The following is a 21388-nucleotide window of genomic DNA, read 5'->3' as shown; positions in this document are numbered from 1 at the left end:
GGTTTTCTCCGGGTTCTCCAGCTTCCTCCCACAGTCCAAAAACATGCTGAGGTTAATTGGTGATTCTATATTGCCCATAGGTGTGAATGTGAGTGTGATTGTTTGTCTGTATATATTGTCCTCTGATAGACTGGTGACCTGTCCAGCGTGTCCCCTGCCTTCACCCTAAGTCAGCTGGGATAGACTCCAGCCTCCCAGTGACCCTAATGAGAATTAAGTGGTGTAGATAATGGATGGATGCTTGGCTTGCGGTTTGTAAAATGGAAACGAACAGAGGACAAAGTGGTTGGACTGATCCACACATTATTCCAGTGCATACTGCACATTTGTGCACAGGACAGAGGAAAAGCGAGGGGAGATGAAGGAGAGGGGGCAGTAAGAGTGAGAGGGATGTTATATTGCTTCAGCATCTTTAACCAAATATGACTTGTCACAGAAATGTAAAATATCTCTATGTATGTGTTTTCTCTGTTAATGAAAGAGGAACAACGACAGCACAAGTTTCCAGCTAGGAGCACTCAGATGCACTGCATGTTATTTAAGTCAAAGGTGACATTAGTGGAAACTAAGCACTTGGACATTTGTTGAGTTCAAGTTTGTCCAGCAGAAACCACTTCATTACTGAGTGTATCCCTGTCCTGAAGGGAGAGTCTGAGACAGACTGAGCTCATGTTGTCTCCTCCTCTTCCTCACCCTGCTGTCATCCCTCATGGCAGCTTGTCAAGTGTGGCTCAAGGTTAAGATACAGTTAACATCAACTGCAAGAATCAGTACCACAATGGTGACCCCAGAGTGACACCCTGAAAAACAGCATTCACAAAGCAGCTTCAGATGCATGTTATCTCCTGTTAACATGACTTTGGTTGTCAGAAGCTGTGTTTATCACCGAGCAGCTCTGTCCCCGTCCTGCCAGGCCCCAGGTTTCAGATAACTGTGTGAGAAGACAGGGAGAGGCCACTTTTTACTAAGTGTTGGGAAAACAAAGCTCTTAAAGAAAAATGTGACATCTCATGCTTGGGATTGTTTGGAAGCTGAATATGATAAGCACTTTAGGTCAAAGGTCAAAGCGCAGGAAGTGTTGAATTCTCCTGAGGTTGTTACAGTGCTGACAGCCAAGGACAGGCCACACGGATGTGTCCAATCAGGCCTTCCTCACATCCCACTGACGTGTTATCTGTACATTCTAACTGACACCACAGCATCGTGCCAAGATTCTCTATAGCCGTATTTAACATAATTCAAGTTGTTTCACAGTCAAAAAATTCTAATTTTTCTGATAATCCCCAGTATCTTTCTCACTGTGGTCCTTTCTATGCTACTAAAGGCTGCAAACAGATGTAATAATAGATGTTAAAGTTTGGGAAATTGTTTGAAACAGAAATTTGGATTAATGCTGCACAAGCGGTTCAGTGAAGTCTGTCTCAGTGAGATTTTATGTTGCTTGAAGCTGCATTACCTAAAGTGGTTTGGCATTGAGGCTCAGTGTTTGCATTTCTTTAAAACTTTAGGCTGAGTCCACAATTAATGAATGAATTGTAATTTTGGTGCGAACTGTGCCTTTAAATGACTATATGTTTCACTCAGTGCATTAATTCCCTGCCAAAACCTGAAGTGAACCTACATAATCTACATTATAGCTGCAACTTTTATTAAAGTTCAAACTACAATCTCGACAGAACATTGTGTAATTTTTGGTCATTTTCAGCATGATGACATGTAAGTAAAATAAAGTTTTGTTTTTTGTTTTTTTTTTCTTATGCAGTTTCCTCCTTGTGAGGCTGCATAGTGGCTTAGTGGTTACCACCGTCACCTTGCAGCTAGAAGATCCCCTGTTTGCGTCCTGGCCTGGGCCTGGCATCCTTCTGCATGGAGCTTGCATGTTCTCCCTGTGCATACGTGGGTTTTCTCTGGGTTCTCCAGCTTCCTCCCACAGTTCAAAAACATGCTGAAGTTAATTGGTGATTCTATATTGCCTGCAGGTGTGAATGTGAGTGTGATTGTTTGAACCTATGTGTAGTCCTGTGATAGACTGATGACCTGTCCAGGTGTCCCCTGCCTTCACCCTAAGTCAGCTGGGATAGACTCCAGCCCCCCATGACCCTAATGAGGATTAAGCGGTGTATAGATAATGGATGGGTGGATGGATGGATGGGTGGGTGGATGAATTTCCTCCTTGTGTTATAATGGCAACCCTCAGGACTGAACTACAGTTCCTCAAATGACCACTTGAGGCTGGCCTCAAAATTGAGTCAGTCCCTGTAGACCCCCATGTTAAAATGTCCAACTTTACAGCAGAAATAAATATGAATACATAACGGCACCAAGAATGGATTTTGTCGCTATAGCTGATTTCCCTATTCATGGCAACTGTGTAGGGGGTGAATTTTCATGTAACTCATCCATTTAAATTGTATTAAGTGTTAAAATTCTACACAGTTCAGAGTGTGGCTGCTGACAGGTGTGTACTGTCACAGCACAGTCCAAGGCCCAGAGATGTCTGCATGGCTCACCTCAGCTCCACTCACACTCCACCTCTTTGCTCATTTTTGGATTTGCTGGGAGTAAGGAGGAGTCAGACACTGCAAAGACGGTGAATATCGGAGCCACCACACTGAGCTTCAAAGCCACACTTCATGAAACCTCTGGGTGACGTAACGGAGGGCTTGTCCGTCTTCACACACAGTCAGTAGTTACTCTAAAACCATTTGATTTGGTTAACTGGCAGCTTTTGAACAATCACCCACCTGCGACAAACTGGTTCAGAGCCCCCTTGAACAAAGTGAGGAAAATATCCTTCAATTCTCCCAGCATCATTTTTTCTAAACCAGGATGTCCACTTTTCGTGTCAGTCACTGTGTGTTCATGTCACGTGTAATTGTGTTGTACAGTATGCTCTACTGCGCAATAGCACAACAAACAGCACTTCTGACTTAATCCATTGGGAGCCTACTGAGACTGTTATAGGTTGTGGTTAGAACTGCAATGGTCCCTGTTGCGGTGGTTTGGCCCTTCACACTGGACATTCCTGCCATGCTGCTCCTCCCTGAATGCACCACAGAAAGCAAAGGTTGGAGCTGCACCTCCACAAATGCCAAATTCAGTCGGTTACTGGCTAGGTCAGGATGTGAGGGGATGCAACGTAAATCCACGCAGTTGCAGTATAGGAAATGACAAAAAAAACCATCTGCTTAAGTAATTATATGTTTCCTGACTTTATCTCATTTTTGCTCATTTAGTAGGAGAAACAGAATAGTTTTTCCTCTGCATGCATGAGATAAGGAAACATCTCTCACTCATCAGGTTGTGAACCTGCAATTATTTGTATCACTGATAAACTTGTCAATAAGTCAGTCATCTAGTAAATTACTTGATTGCTTTATAAATATCAGGCAAAAGGGAAGGTTTTTATTATAACATATTCTCTAATTCCAAGTTGTCCTCCTTCAATCATTTGGTTTGCTTGATCAGTATTCTGAACCACAAAGGTCATTAGTTTATTCCCACATAAAACTGAAAAAGCAGAAAATTGTCACAGTGGAGAAGATGGAAGAAAAATCAGTGGCATTTTGCTTGAAAATGTTGATTCTTTAAATGATTGGTGATGAATTATCTGCCAACCAACTAATTGCTTCAGTTGAGCTTGTTCTGACAAACATAAAATATTCATTCTCATTGACAAAAGTGTAACTTTAAAGACATCATTTCAATTCAGGGGCCTGACAAATGCTAATTCATGGTCTACTGAAAATATTTTTTATTTCCTGGTGGCAATATGTTTTGTAACCTAGAACACATATGTGCTCTCTACAGAGAGTCAGGCTCAAAAAGTCATTCTGGGCCCTGTTGTTTAATGAGTACTGCTCTTGGACAGTCATTTCAAAGTAAAGCAGTCCCACTAGATTTTTGTGGGTCCTCTTCATTTTAGAGGACCCACAAAATCGTCACCACCTTTCACCCCTTTAGCGCCGGCACTGTTGAAACTTCATTGGGTTTATTATAGGTTTTGGTCAGACTTTTGGCCCCTGAGCTGGTTTGGCTCCCCACATGGGACATTCCTGCCGAGCTGCCCCTCCCTGGAAGTCTCTCACTGCGCAGACTCGCGGCTCTCCGCTGTCAGGGCAAGGCAGACTGACAGTATGGCGGCGGGGTGCAGCTGGAAGGATGCTACTGTCGCCCGTGATGTGTCTATCGCCGGCAGGACGTAAATGGACTATTGACGGCGAAAAGAGAAGAGGATTTAGCGAGAAAGGCCTGTCGCCGTGAGCTCCCAAGATGGCCAGGCTCGCCGACTACTTTGTTGTGGTCGGTTACGACCTCGACAAGCGAGGTGGGTGCCTGAGTTAGCCTGCCATGCTAGCTCTAACGGCGTATTATTAGCTGTGGGTAAACAGGAGGCGGGGAGGGAGGCGGGGACGGGCCGGGCCGCCTTTCACAGCTGACCGACTTTAGGCGCTGTCAGCGGGCTGTTACTCTAATTTAGGCCAGGGACGCGCAGGCCTCACGGGATTAGTGTACTTGAATGTGAGTCTGTCAGCCGGTGTCACCCATTTCTGACTTAATAACACACCGAATGCACAACTCCATTACAACCCTCAACTTCTAGAAGCGATTCAGCTTCAGCAAAACAACCTGTCTCACTCCACTGACAGCAAACTTTGGCTAACTTTATCTACTAAGAGCTAATGCTAGCCGGGCTAGCTGTGAGGGGGGCTGGCTGTTTGGTCGACTGCGACCTAAGACGGATTTATTCATTCGTTTCACCGTTTCAACTGCATCCTACCCTGTTGTCGCTCATTCACTAGTGGCATTTTAAGGTGACATTTTGAAGCAGAACTTTACCCGGAGTGTGATAACGAGTTGTCAGTGTTGTGGCTGCAGGGTCCTGAGTAGTTACATGGGACAGTCGCACCACGAAAACCCTGGCGATTTCCACCTGGACCTGATTCAAAGCGTGATTTTTAAACTAGAAATCGATGCTTCTCCACGTCGGAGTTGCTGATTGTTTTCTTTGTCTGTGTTTTACGTGGATTAACCCAGATGGCTTTGCCCCTCCCTGAGCCCCCTCGGACCGGAGCTCTGTTCCCTTGCGTTGTTGGGACGGGGTTTGGACCGTTATCTGAGCCCCCCTCCCTCCAGCCTGAGCCTTGGCCTAGATCTTTGCAGTATAATGGTCCGTTTAATCATGAAATATTCAACTCACCGATCCGATGGAGGCATGCAACTTGTAACATGGTAGTCTTTTATTTAGAGTGGATTTTTCCTATGATTTATTCAAGAGGCAAATCGTAACATGACAATTCCTCCGTGGCTAAAAGCAGGCAGAGAGCTAGCTTTTATCTTGATGATGCTGGAGCAGCCTACATCACTTTTCTGATTGCATGAATACACTTATTGCATGTTGTATTTTTTCAGAAGGGGGTGAATACAGGATGTTATAACGTGGACACTGCAAACGCTGCAGAAACTCTCCTTCCTGTTCTACGGTGCCTGAATGCAGTACAGAGCAGAACAAGCCTGTAAAAAGCATCTGGGAACCAGACATTAAAGCCACACTGGCTTTAATGGATCAAGGCTCCAATGCCTTGTAAAAACCAAACACTTAAGGGTGATGATGATTGTTGGCGTTGCTCCTCGCCTGCTGCCTTACTGTTTAGAGTAACTTCACTCCATGCTAAGTTTCTAGGTGGAGGCATATTGTTGTGGTAAACCTCTCCAGTTGCAGCAAGATTATTCCCATCACTATTATCATCTCCTTTAATACACCATCATCATTAACTTCCTGAGTACATCCTATGTTCAGTGTGCCTTTGCACAACCTTTAATGCTGTTTGTTGCTCTTCTGTTTCTGTCTGGTTTCCCACACATTATTGCCAAGTCCTAGAAAGAGATGGGAGAGAGATTTTGTTATTACTTCTCTTGAAATCACTAATCAGTGTTGCCTGTGGCATCAGTACAAGTTGTCAGGGGTTGGGTTAAAGTGAATTACTTCAGATTTCTAGCTACATGTGTATGCATACAATATTTTTTTGTTTGTATTATCGTTTTTCCAGCTGTGGTGTGCTGCCACTAAATGACTAACAGAAAACACTTGGCTACACATCAAGAGGGAATAGTCCTCGATCATAAGAATACCAGGAATTCTGCAGTACAGTGGAGTTTCCTTCTGTGTCTAAATATTTCATACATCCTGTCTACGTGTTTGTGTGTGTGAGCGGTTGCTGGTTGTCACTCTGTTAGTGGAATGTTTTGCAAGCGTGGGCACTGACAGGTTTTCAGGGCTGACATCATCTGCCTCTCAGAGTGCTGTCACCAACAGAAACCTTGTGGGTGTTTACAAACAGAACACCCTGCAGGCAGAGGTTCTTTCAAACCTGCTCTTTTTTATGATTTTACATGGGACTCATGTCTTTTGTTCACTTTTAAACAACTAGTGACAGTTTGGCTCGACTAACAGACGCTTGCCCGGGGGCAGAGCCTTGAATCTTCCATTCATCCTCACCGTTTGTCTCTTAAGTGTCAGGTTGCTCACATTGTGCTCAACCTAGATGCTGTTAGACTATCAGTGGATCTTAGAGCCAAGATGGCTGCCTTTGGATTGGGAATAGTCCATAGTTGCAGGGGTGTGGTCCTCCTAGCAAGGGTCTATTGAGAAACTCCACAGCATGTCACTGTTTTGACAGCGGTTCCTCCACTGTGCCGAAGACCCAGCAGCCAATTGAATTCACAGTCCGAGGCCCAAACAGGAAACTGGGGAGAGGACCCGAGGGAGACTTATGTTTAGAGTGAGAATCCAGATTGTCCCCCTGTGCGTGTCTGAAAACCAGGAAAGGGGCGTGTTTGGTTTGTGTGCGTCTGTGCGAGGGGGTCTCATTCAAGACAGTGAAGGGAGACACACACACAAACATACATGCAGACACTAAGATACAGGCTTCATTGTAGCTCCATCTGTGTGCCTCCGGCGCTGCAGTTTGAGGGTGTTGGTCGTTGTGGCTGCGGCTCTAAACAGAATGCAGGGTGGTTGTTTTCAGGCCGGAGTGACAGCTCGAGCAGCCTTTCTCTTTAACACACACAGACATACACATACCCCTCCCTACAGCCTGCAGTGAACTCAGGACCATTCACAACATTGGAGGCCAGCGAGGACACAACGAGGTGCACACAGAGCAGACTAGGCATGCATGTGGGCTGTAGTATTTACAAAACTCAGGTTGCCCCTGTTACCATCATACGGTGTTTTAATGACTGTAAAGTTGTGACATTGCTAGTGGGAAGTAAGGGTGCTATGATACCATAGTAAATGAAACAGAAGGCATCAAGCAGTGTTCTGCTGTGACTCTCTACTGAGACACTTTTATAGCAGTGATTGTGGTGTTGGTTGGTTGTCAGCTCTGTCAGCAAAGTACTTTCATATTTCACTTCTGGCACCACTGTGATTGCCAACTTCGTTAGTTTGACTGAGATTTAAAATACTTAAGCGACGCCAGACTGACTGATACAGATGCATGTTTTTATCTGATATTGTAATCTCTTTTTTCCTTTCTGATACAAACTGAGTTTAATTAGTGATCAAAAAAATGTTGGCAGTTTAACTTAATTTACTCTAGGTTCAATCTAAGTTTGTGCTTGGCTGCTTGTATTTAGACAACGTGTATTATTTGAAAATGTAGGTATGTAGAAAAACATACTCCGGAAAGTAAGTGAAAAGGTTCAGTAATGAAACTCCTGTTATTGGCTATGACAACGACACAGCTAGGTTGCAGCTTGTATCGCTTCCTGTTCCCACAAAATCTGTATGCAGTGCATCTACCTGGTGTCTCAGTATATATTTTTCAGTGTGAGATGTACATAGTAGGGCTGGGCAATGTGATGATAGGTTGTTAAAACGTTCCATATTTGCCACAGATTTTGCTGCAGCATTTCAACTGTGCTTATTTGCCCTTTAATATATATATCTCAGTAATATTGGCAGTCACTTAGTAGAACTGTTTTGACAATCAAGAATCAATCAAAATCAAGAATCTTCATTGTGTTGTCACAGTGAAATTTTGATTGGTGACTCCCAGCTATAGATAAAAGATAGACATATGTAATAGACAGTGTTTGATTTATTGTGATTTTTACAACAAATGCATAAAATATTCTGACTTCAGATATTTATAATTAATTTCTGATTTAATTTTCCTTAAAATTTAGTATGTGATGATGTGCATGTCTTTAGCATAACCAGATGTCTATAACACACTTTCCTAAGATGCATACTTACATTGGAAACAAGACAGGATACTTTTTTTGAGTATTTTTTAGGGTACTTTGTTAAACGGGTACAGCAAATGACATTACAATGTATGCTTGGTGTCTTAAACCTCCAGTTCACCAAGGTTCCCTGAGGCAGGGTGAATTTAGTAAAAATACTAAACACTCATTAAATATTTATTTTGGACTAAGGATGTCATGATAACTCGAATTTAGTAATTAGTACTAATGCCACTGAAAATCTACAGCTCCTGATACTAAATATAGGAATCAGTTAAATGAATGCATTTCAACTGACACATTGTTATTTAAACCAAAACAGCAAAATGCTGCACACATAGTATGGTAACACACAAATGCATGCACACTGCTACACTGTGACTTTGACAGATGCAGTCTGATGACAGTAGTAACTAGAGTTCTGAGTAGCCCCATTTCTCACTGGGATGCTACATTTCAGTGGTAATAAAAAGCAACAACTGAAACCCTCTCAGCTTTAATTCTGTGTACAGATGCAAATGTCTGCCTTTGAGCTACTCAAATAAGTTTGAAGTGTTTCTTCTTTCCAGGCTCTGTGACAGTTTGCGTTTTGACTTTTGGCTGTCCAAGATCATCACTTACCACTACCATATCACGTTATTGCTTATGTCTAGTATTTCCAGTACCTACTACAAAGATGCAGTGACTAATTTATCTGGTGTCCACAGGGGAATTAAGTACTCAGTGTATGAATGCAAGCAAAGATTTACAGCAAGTCACATACAGTTTAGATGGGAAGAAACCTGTCAGACTGAAGAAAAGAAGAAGCAAGGAGGTGAATGGGGGAGAGAGGAGTGTGTGTGTGATGCTGCCAGCAGTGCCTGCCTGTGGCCTGCCGCTTCCTCCATCACTCTAGAGCAGGGCTGCAGTCTTTAAGGCCCTCCAGAAATAGCCCTCACAATCTGCCTTTCATAGGGGGACATAGTGACGCTGGGTCGCAGCCGTGGTTGTGGTGCAGCGACGTGTGTGTGTGTGTGTGTGTGTGTGTGTGTGTGTGTGTGTGTGTGTGTGTGTGTGTGTGTGTGTGTGTGTGTGTGTGTGTGTGTGTGTGTGTGTGTGTGTGTGTGTGTGTGTGTGTGTGTGTGTGTGTGTGTGTGTGTGTATGTGTGCGCTGGCGTGAGCTGCTCTCCCGCTTGCCACTCAGATGGCCTGCCTGCCTGTTTGTGGCTGTCTCTGTGTGTTGACTGCATTGCCATGGCAACGTTTACCCCCATGTGGCCTGTGGGCTGTGATGAGCGCTTGTGGCAGACTGACCAGAAGAATTAGACATTTTTTTTAGGAGGTTTTTTTTTTTTTTGCCTTTATTAGACAGTGTAGAGAGATGGGAAATGTGGGTGAAAAGAGCTCGGGGAAGACATACAGAAAAGGTCCAGCCAGCCAGGAATGGAATGGGACACTTCCTTCTGAAGGCAGTTCCACCTATGCAGTATGTGGCATAACCACTCAGCTATTAGGCTGCCCCTAATATTTTTTAAATCAATAATGATGAGTCAGTATATTGGTTTTGAAGTTCACAGTGGCATTTTTTTGTCCCAATAATAACTTTAAATTTGCATAAGTGTCCTTGAAAATTTTCTGTCAGCTTTTAAATGAGCATTTTAAACCCTCACAGGACCTCTCCACTACCACAACAATGTCGTAATTTTATCCTTAATATAATAGCAGGTAAACCGTCATTAGTCGTATTGTGGTAGTAAAGCAAACAAAAAGGCATCAACTATAACTGTGCATTTTAAAAAACAGGAAATGCTTTTTCAGCTTTCACTAACAGCTGCCACGGTGCTGAGGTCACTGCAAAACCTCTGTCATATCACTGCTATGATGTTGCAGTAGTCCTAGTTTGTGTTTGTGTGTGTGTGTGTGTGTGTGTGTGTGTGTGTGTGTGTGTGTGTGTGTGTGTGTGTGGGGCTGTATTATAGCAGTCTGTCTGCCGTCCTGAATGCTTGTTATTCATAAAGGAGACGATGGCCCGAGGGCCCCAACTCTGCCCTCATTCCCTCATTCCTACTACACAGATACAGAATAGAGGGGGTGTGTGGGCAGGGATACAGATACATGCTTCTACACACATGCTTCTTTACTCAAACCAGGCATATAGACCACTTCTGTCAGCAGTCACTTCTTCTTCTGTCAAATACTGCAGGATCAGATTGTAATCCAAGGCCATGTAGCACAGCTTTATATGTCCGCATGTGTGTATGTATGTCGTTAAGTAAATATGATCTGCACCCCAGGGGGCAACAAAAGGCTGGGTGATTTGCCCTAGATTTAGACTGGGAGATCCACTGTTGTAGTAGCCAGTGTGCAACTTTAAAGATTGATTGCAGCCATTATATTTCCTGATTTTAAGTTGGTCTATCTTTAAGGTGTCTGTCAATAAACACTCTTTTTTTTGGATCTTTCTTCGTGCAGGAACACATTGTTTGTAGGCATTTTTAGGATGAAAACACTTTTCATATGCAGGAACAGACACCAAAAATATTAATCTAATAATAATAATAATAATAATAATAATAATAATAATAGTAATAATAGGCAAGTGTATGTGAATGTGTGTGAGGGTGTTAGGATGTAGAGTGTTAGGGATGCCCTCATCCTTAGTGCTTTGATGGTTTTCCTGGAATTCCGAGAATTTTGCTGTCCCCTCTCAGGACAAAGCCTGAGTCAGTGCTGCTCACAGTTGGCCTGTCAGTGCTCAAGGGAGCAATCGTTCAAATCCCCGAGGGGTGATTCCAGTGTGTCCGGAGTGGTTTTGATTTGAAGATAGGGGTCGTTGGGATTAGTGGAGCTGGCAGTGTGAAGCTGGCTGGACGCTGTGGTTTCCACATTGCCATGTATGCAAGGGATAAACATTTGCTTTTGTAATATTACTGTGTGTTTTTATGTTTTTTTAAATAAGAGGTAATATTTACTCCCATCATCTCGAAACTGCAAAGTGTGAGTTTGTACTTTTTCCCTGAAGGAATTTTAAATGTGCTTTATTTCTGTGTAATTCTAATATTATCTATCTTTTGTGTTGGCAGTCATTTTCCACTAATTCTCTCCGTGACAGCTGAAAACATGCATCAGAATCACTGGAAGAGTGACTGGTGGTAGAAGATTAAGTCTCGTCTTTATTAAGAAGGCCTCCAGGTCAAATCTCTCTTTCAGAAATAAAAGAAAATCTGCCTCCCAGATACCCACTGTGCCTGCTCTAATCTTATCTGTAGCCTGTGATTGGTTTGAATATGCAGATTAAAGGGCATTTATTGGTCTGGACCTTGTTTGATGCCTGTGCTGCTGTACCATATTTGTGGCTCTGCTGTTCTCCCCTCCCCCAGAACGAGGTCTGTGTTCTTTAAAGGTTATTTAGACCATTGTTGAGGCTCTTCAGCTTCATTATGCATTTCTCGTTGGCTGCTGTTAAGACAGGAGATATGTTAAAAATATGACATTTTTAATGTAGTAGTTTTGGCTTGTTTGTACAACTTTGAATTTGTGCATTTTAGGTTTTACCATGAGACATGTAGTAAGGTTTTACCATATAGTAGACCTTTTTAGACATGCACCTTGTATTATCTTTTATTAATCACCTATGCTTCATTTAACTCTTTTACTGTTGAAGGGGGAAAAAAGTGGTTATTCTGGGGATTGAAGTAGGCCAGAATAGGGCAGTCAGCCACAGACTGAGCCCAAACCCAACCGTCCTGTTCTCAATTATCTTACTGTCACTTCTTCTACTTCCTGTTTGGTTATCACACACGTACATGGTTTTTGGCCATTGGTTGCCCAGGTAACAAGAGACAGTCCCCAGTACATGTGTGTGGGTGATATATACCCTGAAAGAGTTTGGGAGGTGAATTTGCAACTGAGGTCAATGTGACAGTAACATGTAGTAGAGCTGATGGAGAAGCACAGAGGAACATTTGGCTCAAATGATTCAAGTGATGTAATGTATTGTTGTGTGAAGACAAAGGTCAGGGTACCAGAAGATAAGTTGTGATTGAGTGTATTAGCCCACAGCTATCATGTTTCCTGTTGCAGGATTCTAATGCAGCTCTCAAAATTTCAGCTTGCATCTTGTTCTTTGAAACCTGTGTACATTATTACCTTATTTCCTGTATTTTAATGTGTGTGTGGTAATGACCCAGGCTTTTTAATAGTCCAGAGCTGCAGGTTCACTGTTACTGTTCTCTGAGTTCTCCTTTGCTCCTGCTTTTTAGGTCATAGTCATACAAGTTAGATGTGTGTTTCAGCTACAGTGTGACTAGGATGAATGATTCCAGTCTTGATAAAATTTTAATGCTGATGGTACATACAGAGCTTTTTTTTCAGTTCTCTTGTTTCCATGCCCGCTTAAAAATCCTTTAGAGGCACATAACTGCACATCATCTGTGACAGCATAGTGTCAGCATTCTTGCCATGCGCTGTGTTCATCTTGTGATTGTCATCCACCAGTGAGTCCATGATACTGGCCTCGATTTCTGACTCTTGTCCCGTCATACTTTGACTTCACACCAGCCTCAGTGGCAAATATTAGCCATGTAAAACTCCCTGCATGTAAAAGTCCCACATGCTGACATATTTGCATAACCTACAAAAGATGGCTTCTTCTGAGACATTTATGTGACAAATAGGTTTCGAGGCAACTCTTCCTTTGGAAAACCAATGACACCTACATTGCCGTCCATTACAACATACTTAAGCCAGACAGAAGTTGTTCCGTCTTGTCAAAGTCTGCATATCTTTTAGCGCACCCCTGTAATTCAGAACATCTCATACAGCTATTCTAATATCTAGTTTGTGTTGGAATTTGATGAGACACAGTCGTTTAAAGCAAGAGAAAGAAGTGAGAAAGGAACTGTGTTTGGATTGTTACAAGCTGAAACTCTGCTGAACTGGTGATTGTTCAGGACTGTCAACCTCTTTATAAATACACTGTGCTAGTCATTGTGACTCTGGTGGATGCTGGGAACTGGGCAGTGACAGCCAGTAGGGAGAGAGCGATCACCCCAAATGTCCGAAGTCTTGTCACTATTGCTTACCCTTTAGCCAAATGTAAATATATGTAAATAAAAGGAAAAGCATTTACCTTAAAGCCAGTATGTGCAGGATGGCAGGGCTCAGAGTCCAACCATGCAGTAGTTCTTAAAGGTCTGTGTAATGTTCAGAAAACCCTTGTTATTAATAACATGGATGACATTGGCTGTTAAGTGAACTACAGTCAGCACCCTGTTCATCAAGTGCGTGCTCGTACTCTGTAGGAGAACACAGGGAAGCATACTGGGCAGTGGCCACAGCAAGGATAAAACATACACAAGGTGTACATTATTGGCTGGCATCATGTTGCTAGATGAGGTGACTAAAGTTACACTGTATTGTAGTTTGACTGTTCATAATATTGGAGATGTATTTGACAGTTTTTAGAGTAAATGGTGAATTTTATGTTAAAGATGGTGATGTTAGAGAGGAGATGACTTCTACTTGCTGAAGACAGTGAGAAGACCACTTGTCAGCATTTGTCTTCTTGAGTTTGAGCAGTTAACGTTAAGACTTGCAAAGTAGTGTTTCAAAGCCAGTCAGAAGTACCTACCCTGGAGTAGGTACAGTTATCTCCCCACAAAACGGCTCATCACCCTTTGATGCACAGTGTGGGTCAGTAGATACCCATTTTCCATTGGATTTGGGTCACTTTTGGCTCATTTTATGCATCAAAGGGTTAAAGAAGTTCTACAGGAGCAGTTCTTGCAGGTGGAACAAACACAAATGTTTTGTTTGCCCTAAATCACCCTGTAAGTTCCTGCAACAGAAAACTGTTTTATGTTCATCCTAGTATTCTCCAGCATTGGTCAAATTCTCATTTTACCAGACTAGCAAAAACTTTACTTTGTTTTTTGAGCTTATATAGAGTTTGTGTGCGAGTCATTTGTTGATTATAGCAGACTCTGCTCCCAAGTTAACATTAGCTAGTGTGGCATTCAGGAGCAAGAATAAGCGTAACGTCCTTTGGATTTTCTCCAAATATTCGTCCTGTGTCCTTTACGTAAAAATCACCCCAAAGGCTGTTACACTCAACTGAGACAGTTAGGGTGGTACCATTTTTTTAAAAAAAAATAATAGTAAGTGGTTAATACTTGTAAAATGCTTCCTATTCGTACACCTTAAAGAAGCATTCTCCCTCACACCTACTTTAGTTATTATGTCATGAGTAATGGGGGTGTTAGTCATTAACAGTTACTTAATTGCCATCAATAATTCAATTTAAAAAAAAAAAAATACTCAAAACTGTAGTGTCAAACCTCAACAAATACCAGAAAATGGCACAGCAAAAATGGTCTCAATGTCAATTGCAACAACAACACACAACAAAACTACACAGTTTTTTCCAAAGACATTTGTACCACTGACTCCTGTCTCATAACTCTGGGAAACAATTCTTCTTTTGTGTCAGAATTTCTACTCAGAGGAGGTTGAATACAGTGCTGATTAGCTATGACTGCTTCCTCCATTTTGGACACTCTGTCTGTCCCTGTCCAATCCACCTGCTATTGGTCAGTAGCACAAATGTCGTAGTTTACCAAAGTAAATCTCTGTAAAATGTATTTTGCTGATCTATGTCTGCTGTCCTACTCCACTGATGTGAATGATTGTTATGGTGTGTTGATTTAGGTGTTTTTAAATGTGGTATGATCATGCCTGCAAAAATAATAGATTCAATATTTTGGTGGCCAAAAGATTTGTACTAGCAGAGGTTAGGTTTAACATAAAATTTATATAATTCAGAATTACTGATCGCATCTTTTCCACATAATGTTCTGATATGCTATTTATGACCAGAACATGAATGACAAAACAGGCCTATTTTAGTTTGTGTCAAGTGGAAGTTGAATCCTAGACATACTTGATCCAGAAACTCAGAGTGACTAGAAAGTAGATGGCCTGTGTTCTCTGAGCTTTGGCGGGTTTCCCCGCTCTATCGAATCTGTTTGATGGCTCAGACAGAGAACTGTCACAGATGGCTGCATAGGTGAAATGAGAAGTGAGAAGAAATTAAGTTCACGGTGTTGATCATCAGTCTGTGACATTTGTGTGAGTCAGATCTGAAGCAACCAACTGCCTACAACTGAAATAAGTTTGGTCACTCTGGCTGCTGTGCCCCTTCTGAGGCCATTTCCTCTCCTGGAAAGCTTGTCCTTTTTGTTTTGGGGCTTGGATGGTGGAAGGAGGGGGCACATTAGTTTTGCAGGAAGGATGTGAGTTTGCTGAAGAGCTTTTGCACAAAGAAAATGTCCTACATTGTCTCCAGGGCGACGGCGGTTGCCAGATGGAACGTTTTTCATTCTCTATTTGGTTCCTAAATGGCAGCTTAGCTCAGTCAGTAAGTTTTGAACATGGATTGACTCATTGGTTTATCGAGTATTATCATCTTTTCCATCACCAAGCTCTGTGAACTTGAGTGAAATAAAAGCATATTGTGTTTCGCCTGACCCAATGAGGACAGCAACGCTGCTTTTAATCTGAGTGACTCATGCTCCTTCATATGACTCAACAACATTGTCCTGCATGTGTGTGTATCATAAAGTGCACGAGTGAGTGCTGTGTATTCATGTGTAAATGAATTTGTGTGTAATAGCAAGCTGGGTGGACAGCAGAGAGAGCAGTGTGAGAGGGTGTGGAGCATGAAATTAATGATGTCATAGTTCTGGATGTTTCACCCCCAAAGCTTCAACTCTAATGTTTATTTAGATGTTGTCTTAACAGTGTGGTGATACTGTTGTGAAAAGTAATGCATTGATGGGCAAAGCCCCTCTTTTACTTTCAGATTGCACTTAACCTGCAGTGTAGTTACTGCTGCGTGTGGTTCAAATGTAGAGATTCAGAAAGAATCCTAGTCATTAAACATAATCATACCATTGTTGAATTATGTAGCACATATTGTTGCAGCATAATGCAGTGCAAGTAAACTTCCTCTCTGAGGACTTTATGCAGAAAGATCTTGCTTTACACCAACCTAAATACCTCATTTTGTACATAGTTGCAAATCGGCTCACAAACAAGCATGAAAACACACCAGACTCTGAGCTCTTTGGTCCCGACTGCTGCAGTCGCCGTGGAAACAGCCTGATGTCGTGTCACTGTGGTTTGGAAGCTCGAGAACGAGAAGCTGCGGTCTGGTTCAGCACCAAGAGCATGACACACACACAGAGACAGACAGACAGACATACACACTGAGCACTCATTTCAACTCTGTCATCGTTCTGGTATCACATGAGTAGTCAAGCTCCTTCCATCCTCTGTCACTGCTAGTGATCATCTGGAAGGATTCATTGCCAGCTCTGGCACATATGTATGACCCACATTTCATCCCTCGCTCCTTCCTTTCATCATTGTCAGGTTTACAGTCCCCATTTTAATTTTTTTGGAAACCTTTATATGACCAGATTATCCACAAATGTTTTTATTTTAATTGTTAGACTGTGACTAGCAGGAGGCTGTGATTGTAACTGTGGTCAAATTTGGTTAATTATAGTTTAAAGCAGCCTAAGTCTTAAAGATAGCTGAAAATGAAGTTTAATATTTTACGTATATTTTTAAATTTGCAGAACTTATTAAGAACTGCAACAAAAATATCTGGTTGACAAACCTGGAAGCCTCATTGGGCTGATGTAGCCTGTTTGGTTGCTCAGCACTGTAAGAACTGAATGCATTGATAGAGACTTGCTGATTGTATTGTTCAGACGGTAAACTACTTTTACATTCCTTCTGCATGATGAGGTGGGCAAATAACAGAAAACACAGTGCAGCTTTGAACGGTCTGTCAGAGGTGTTAAATCAAGCCAGTGGTTACATTTTAGGCTGTAGTTTGTTATGTTTATGGTGCTTTCAGCCAGTGTGGCTTGTGACCGCTGTTTTTCTTGTTGTTATTTGGTGTGTGTCATGCTTTATGTTGTTTCAAATTTGGAGACATTTACCCTTTTAGTTTATGAGTGTGTATAGATCATTTTTCTTAATCTACACTCCTGTGAGAAAGCATTGTCAGTGGGAACTAAAGCTGCTCTTATGGGTCAAGCAACACAACGCCATAACTGTAGACTGACTGATTATCACAATGACTAATGGTGACACTTTTGGTGTGTGCTGCCATATGCAAGGGCCACAGTCTGTCAGCAAGATTACACAAATACTACCAAGCCACATTTTATGATGCTTGGTGGAAAGGTGGAGCATGGGCAGAGGAAGAACCCATTACATTTTGGTTTTGATCTAGGAATTGGCCTAGGTGAAGGAAAGCACACTCTGAGAATCCTTCAAGTTTTTGTTATACCATAACATGTGCTTTTTGTCCTCAAGGGAGATGTGACTTGGGCACAGAGCTAAGCTGACCCAATATTCTGTCAAGTAAATAAATAATTGCAATATGCACTCATGGATACCTACATTTAGAGTCCATATTATAGTAGCCTGTATTTGAGATTCAGAGTTTTATGCAAAAGACAATAACTAAATCAAGAAGACAATCTGATGTCAGAAACATGTGCAGGCACTAAGCTGCTGCTGTTACGCAACAGGTCTGGCTGATAGCTGGATGTCATATCCCTGCATGGCCTCTACACTCATTTCACATTCCTGTCACACCACGTAGACTGATAGTGAGCCCTTGTAAACTGTTGTCTTACATCAGCAGCAGCTCTGCATGCACTCATGCCTGCAGACCGTTGTCTACCTGAACAATAGCGCTCTTTGCTGACCTCTAACTTTTTTCACTGCCTGCCAGTGTCAATATTTGCCATGTTTGTTGTATGGGCTGTATGATTTTGGTTTAAAGAAAATTACTGAATTAACAGTTTATTTTGATGACAAAAGGTGCATTAATTGTTTTGATTTGAATTAGTTTGATGATCATTTGTGTGTGAACTTTTTGGCCTATACTGGTAAGTGCTCGATTTAAGGTAAGGTGCTGGGTTTGTTAACAAAACAGGGATGATGACCCAGCTTTGTAAATGTCAGCCTTCAGGAAAATATGAAGGTTTAAATTAAAGTGCCAATCTTACAGTATGACAGGATGTAATACCACTTAGTTCTGCAGGTCTGTTTTGTACCCCAAGCCCACTGGAATCTCAGCCAAGTTTAGACTAATCTAACTGGATCTGGCTGGAATGCACTGGGTGTGACAAGGAGGAGCTCATATCAAATGAGACTTTTTGTTGTTGTCATTGCAGTAAAAATGCAATAGTTTCAGGCTGGACTTACTGTCAGATTTAAGGCTCCGTCCTATAGAACATTTGTCTTTTCTGAAGTGATCAAGATGATGATGTAAAATGCAAACATTGCAGAAAAAAAAAACTTGCCATGATGTTATTCATGAGGTTGCGCACATGTGCAAGTCAGACCTGTCAGACTGTCATGGCGGGTTATGACCGACTTCAGATAAATAGAATGTTTTTACCAGTGGACCCGCAGTTAGTAATATGACATTTTCATTGTGTGATACAAGGTCATTTTCTGAGTAGTCTATCTGCATGATTTCCCTTCATCCACCTCAAACAGATAACCTGGCAGCTTAATTTCTAACCATACTATTTAGCAATTCTGCAAATAGAGGTGGACATATTGCATGTTGCACAGTACTTATGTGAAATGCAGCTTATCACTTCAAATGTAAATTTGCAGAATCATCTACAAACAGTGCAGTACTTATTTAAGGTAAACATTTTCATCACAACTTTTTCTCATTTTGTTATTATCAGTCCTGCATTAGGTATACACTCAGATTCACTTAGTTACCCTTTTGTCTTTCCACACATTCTAATGTGGGTTCCCTACATTATTAAAATAGTATAATAATAATAACATAGTCACATAACCTGAATATTGATAGTGTAGATTTTTTTGTTTTAAAATAGCGACAGCATGCAAAGTACACTGCATCTTGTCAGTCCTCTGTGGTTGAAAATTATATTCAGGAGGCACTGTTTCTAAATCACCTCACACTTAGCCTGGTGATTTTGTACTGCAGTTTCTGGTTGGTGTAATTGTACACCGATACTGATGTGTCTGCAATAAGCGGATTCCAGCCTGCATTGGCCCAGCTGATTTTCAGTCTATCTCTGCTAGCTTTGCACTGCATGTGAGAAAAAACAAAAAAAATGTCAGTGTACAGGCTCTGGTCTCCAGAGGCCAGCAGGCCAACATACAAACTTGATTCTGCTGTGTTGTTGCAAATATACTTAATTGTACAATACTTGGATTTATTTTTCTGTGCTAATATACACAAGACAAAGCTTGTTTCTTGCAGTATTAATGTGTTTTATGGAGTTGTCAGTAGGGCTGGACCCAAATATCCGGATCTCTGAATATTCGGTCGTTATGGTGATATCCGAATATTTATTTTGAGATCCGAATATTCGGATCCTCCTTGGATGATGTCGCACGATCGGTATTCGGCTCGTCAATTAGCGCACCCCCCCTTTGTCAGACATTGCGAACTGATCATAATGTGCGGCTCGTTCTGTTATGTTCCGTCCGTCCGTCTCTGTCCTCCACTGTCGGACGTTACGAACCGAATATATGGCTCTTGTGTTTGGTAGCACTCTATGCTCTGCCAACAAACAGCCGATCAATCCAGTCTCATGCTGCACAATTTCTGCACCAGTTGAAGTAAATTCAGTTCAATAATGGGTAATTTGATCAAAGCAATCTGAATGGCCAAAGACATATGACAGCTACAGTCATGAATCTGATAAAGTAAGACTTAATGGGTAAGACACTGTAGTAGATACCACTTTTTATTAATGTTGTATTCTTTTGTATTTATAGCGGTGGGGACGTGGGAGCAATGTTGACAGTTGTTCCATTTTTGTATCTTAAATGAAGGTGCGGAATTCTGTATACTGGAAACCGGCTTTAAATGCACATGCTACAACAGGCAGCGTCACAACCTTGACAGCAACTTCTTGTCTTGTCACAGCCGAGTGTACCACATGAAAAACTTGTTTCACTTTCTACATTCACACTGTTTTTTTCTCCTCTTTATGTTACATTGCTTCTAATTAGTCAACAATATCATTTTAATCAGTTATGTTTGCCATAGGGGAACATTATGATGATTTTTCTCTAGATTTTATGGCCTCCTCTTTAGTTACATAGGTAATCAAGCTGCTCTTACCATTAATTGCATCTGTGTCAATTAAATCTGTTTTTATGGCAAAATAGTTAAATTAAAAACAGATAAAGCTGAATGAAGATTAGAATTTCAATTCAAATAAATAGAAGCCTTACATAATGCAGTACAAATGTAGTCATATGACTACTCTAGTAGTCTCCATGTAGACCTAGCAAACAGTTGAGATGGCACTCAAATTAATCACATCATGTTAGTGCCGACTTCTTACAGGCAACTCCAAACAAACCTGAAAATCGTATAAATATGGCATTAACAATGTGGCACAGTATCTAGTGCTCTAGCACTTAAATAAGTGTTTGTGTTGGAGTCAAACTTGTGTTCATGTAAGTGTTGAAGAGTGAGAAAACCACTCACATCGTATGCTCACCTCAAGTTAACAACTCTGTGATGACATCTGCTCACAATAACCCAACTTTCACTTCACAGTTGCATTGTTGCATTGGCACTGTGGACTTGGAGCTTTTGTCACAACTGAAAGATTGGAAATTTAGTATTTAAGTGTAAGGAGTTGTTGTTTTTCAATCTTGTTGGCATCATACACCTTGTTCTTGAGATATTGGAATAGTCAGTTGAGTTTTTGGAATAGTCAATTGAGTTTTTTTCATGTGAATGCCTCGGGTATGTAGTAGCACACGGTCCATATTTATCAAGAAACCCAGTTGTCTCAACTTTTGCAATCATCACATCATGCAAGCGTGTTTCTGTGAAATACATTTCAAAATGAGCTTCTGTAGCTCCTTTATAAATACCCCCAAATGCAGAAATGCTCACCAGTTTAAAGAACAAAAGTTTAAAATAACATCACTGTTTGAATTTTACGTTACCTTGGATGCCATTAGTGTGATGCCAGATGTTGTGGCAGTGCTGGTGATATGAAGATACTGCTGCACCTCCCTCCTAGGACTGACAGGGTCATAGCTTGCTTTTTTCATG

The 21388-nt window shown here is 41.5% G+C and overlaps 1 protein-coding gene across 4 annotated transcripts in view; it reads left to right on the top strand.

Annotated features, from left to right (window-relative positions):
• The first annotated feature begins 4121 nt into the window (after window positions 1–4121).
• The window catches only part of sbf1 (SET binding factor 1), a 67567-nt gene continuing 50300 nt past the window's right edge, over window positions 4122–21388 (top strand). For all 4 annotated transcript variants that reach the window (XM_023286502.3, XM_023286501.3, XM_023286500.3 and 1 more), the window contains exon 1: window positions 4122–4327. In XM_023286502.3, coding sequence (XP_023142270.1) covers window positions 4273–4327 — 55 coding nt within the window. In that variant the 5' untranslated portion in view covers window positions 4122–4272. The remainder of the gene's footprint in view (window positions 4328–21388) is intronic.

The sequence above is a fragment of the Amphiprion ocellaris genome, chromosome 21 (genome assembly GCF_022539595.1).
Source record: "Amphiprion ocellaris isolate individual 3 ecotype Okinawa chromosome 21, ASM2253959v1, whole genome shotgun sequence".
Lineage (NCBI taxonomy): Eukaryota > Metazoa > Chordata > Actinopteri > Pomacentridae > Amphiprion > Amphiprion ocellaris.
This window is presented reverse-complemented; position numbering and strand designations above follow the sequence as displayed.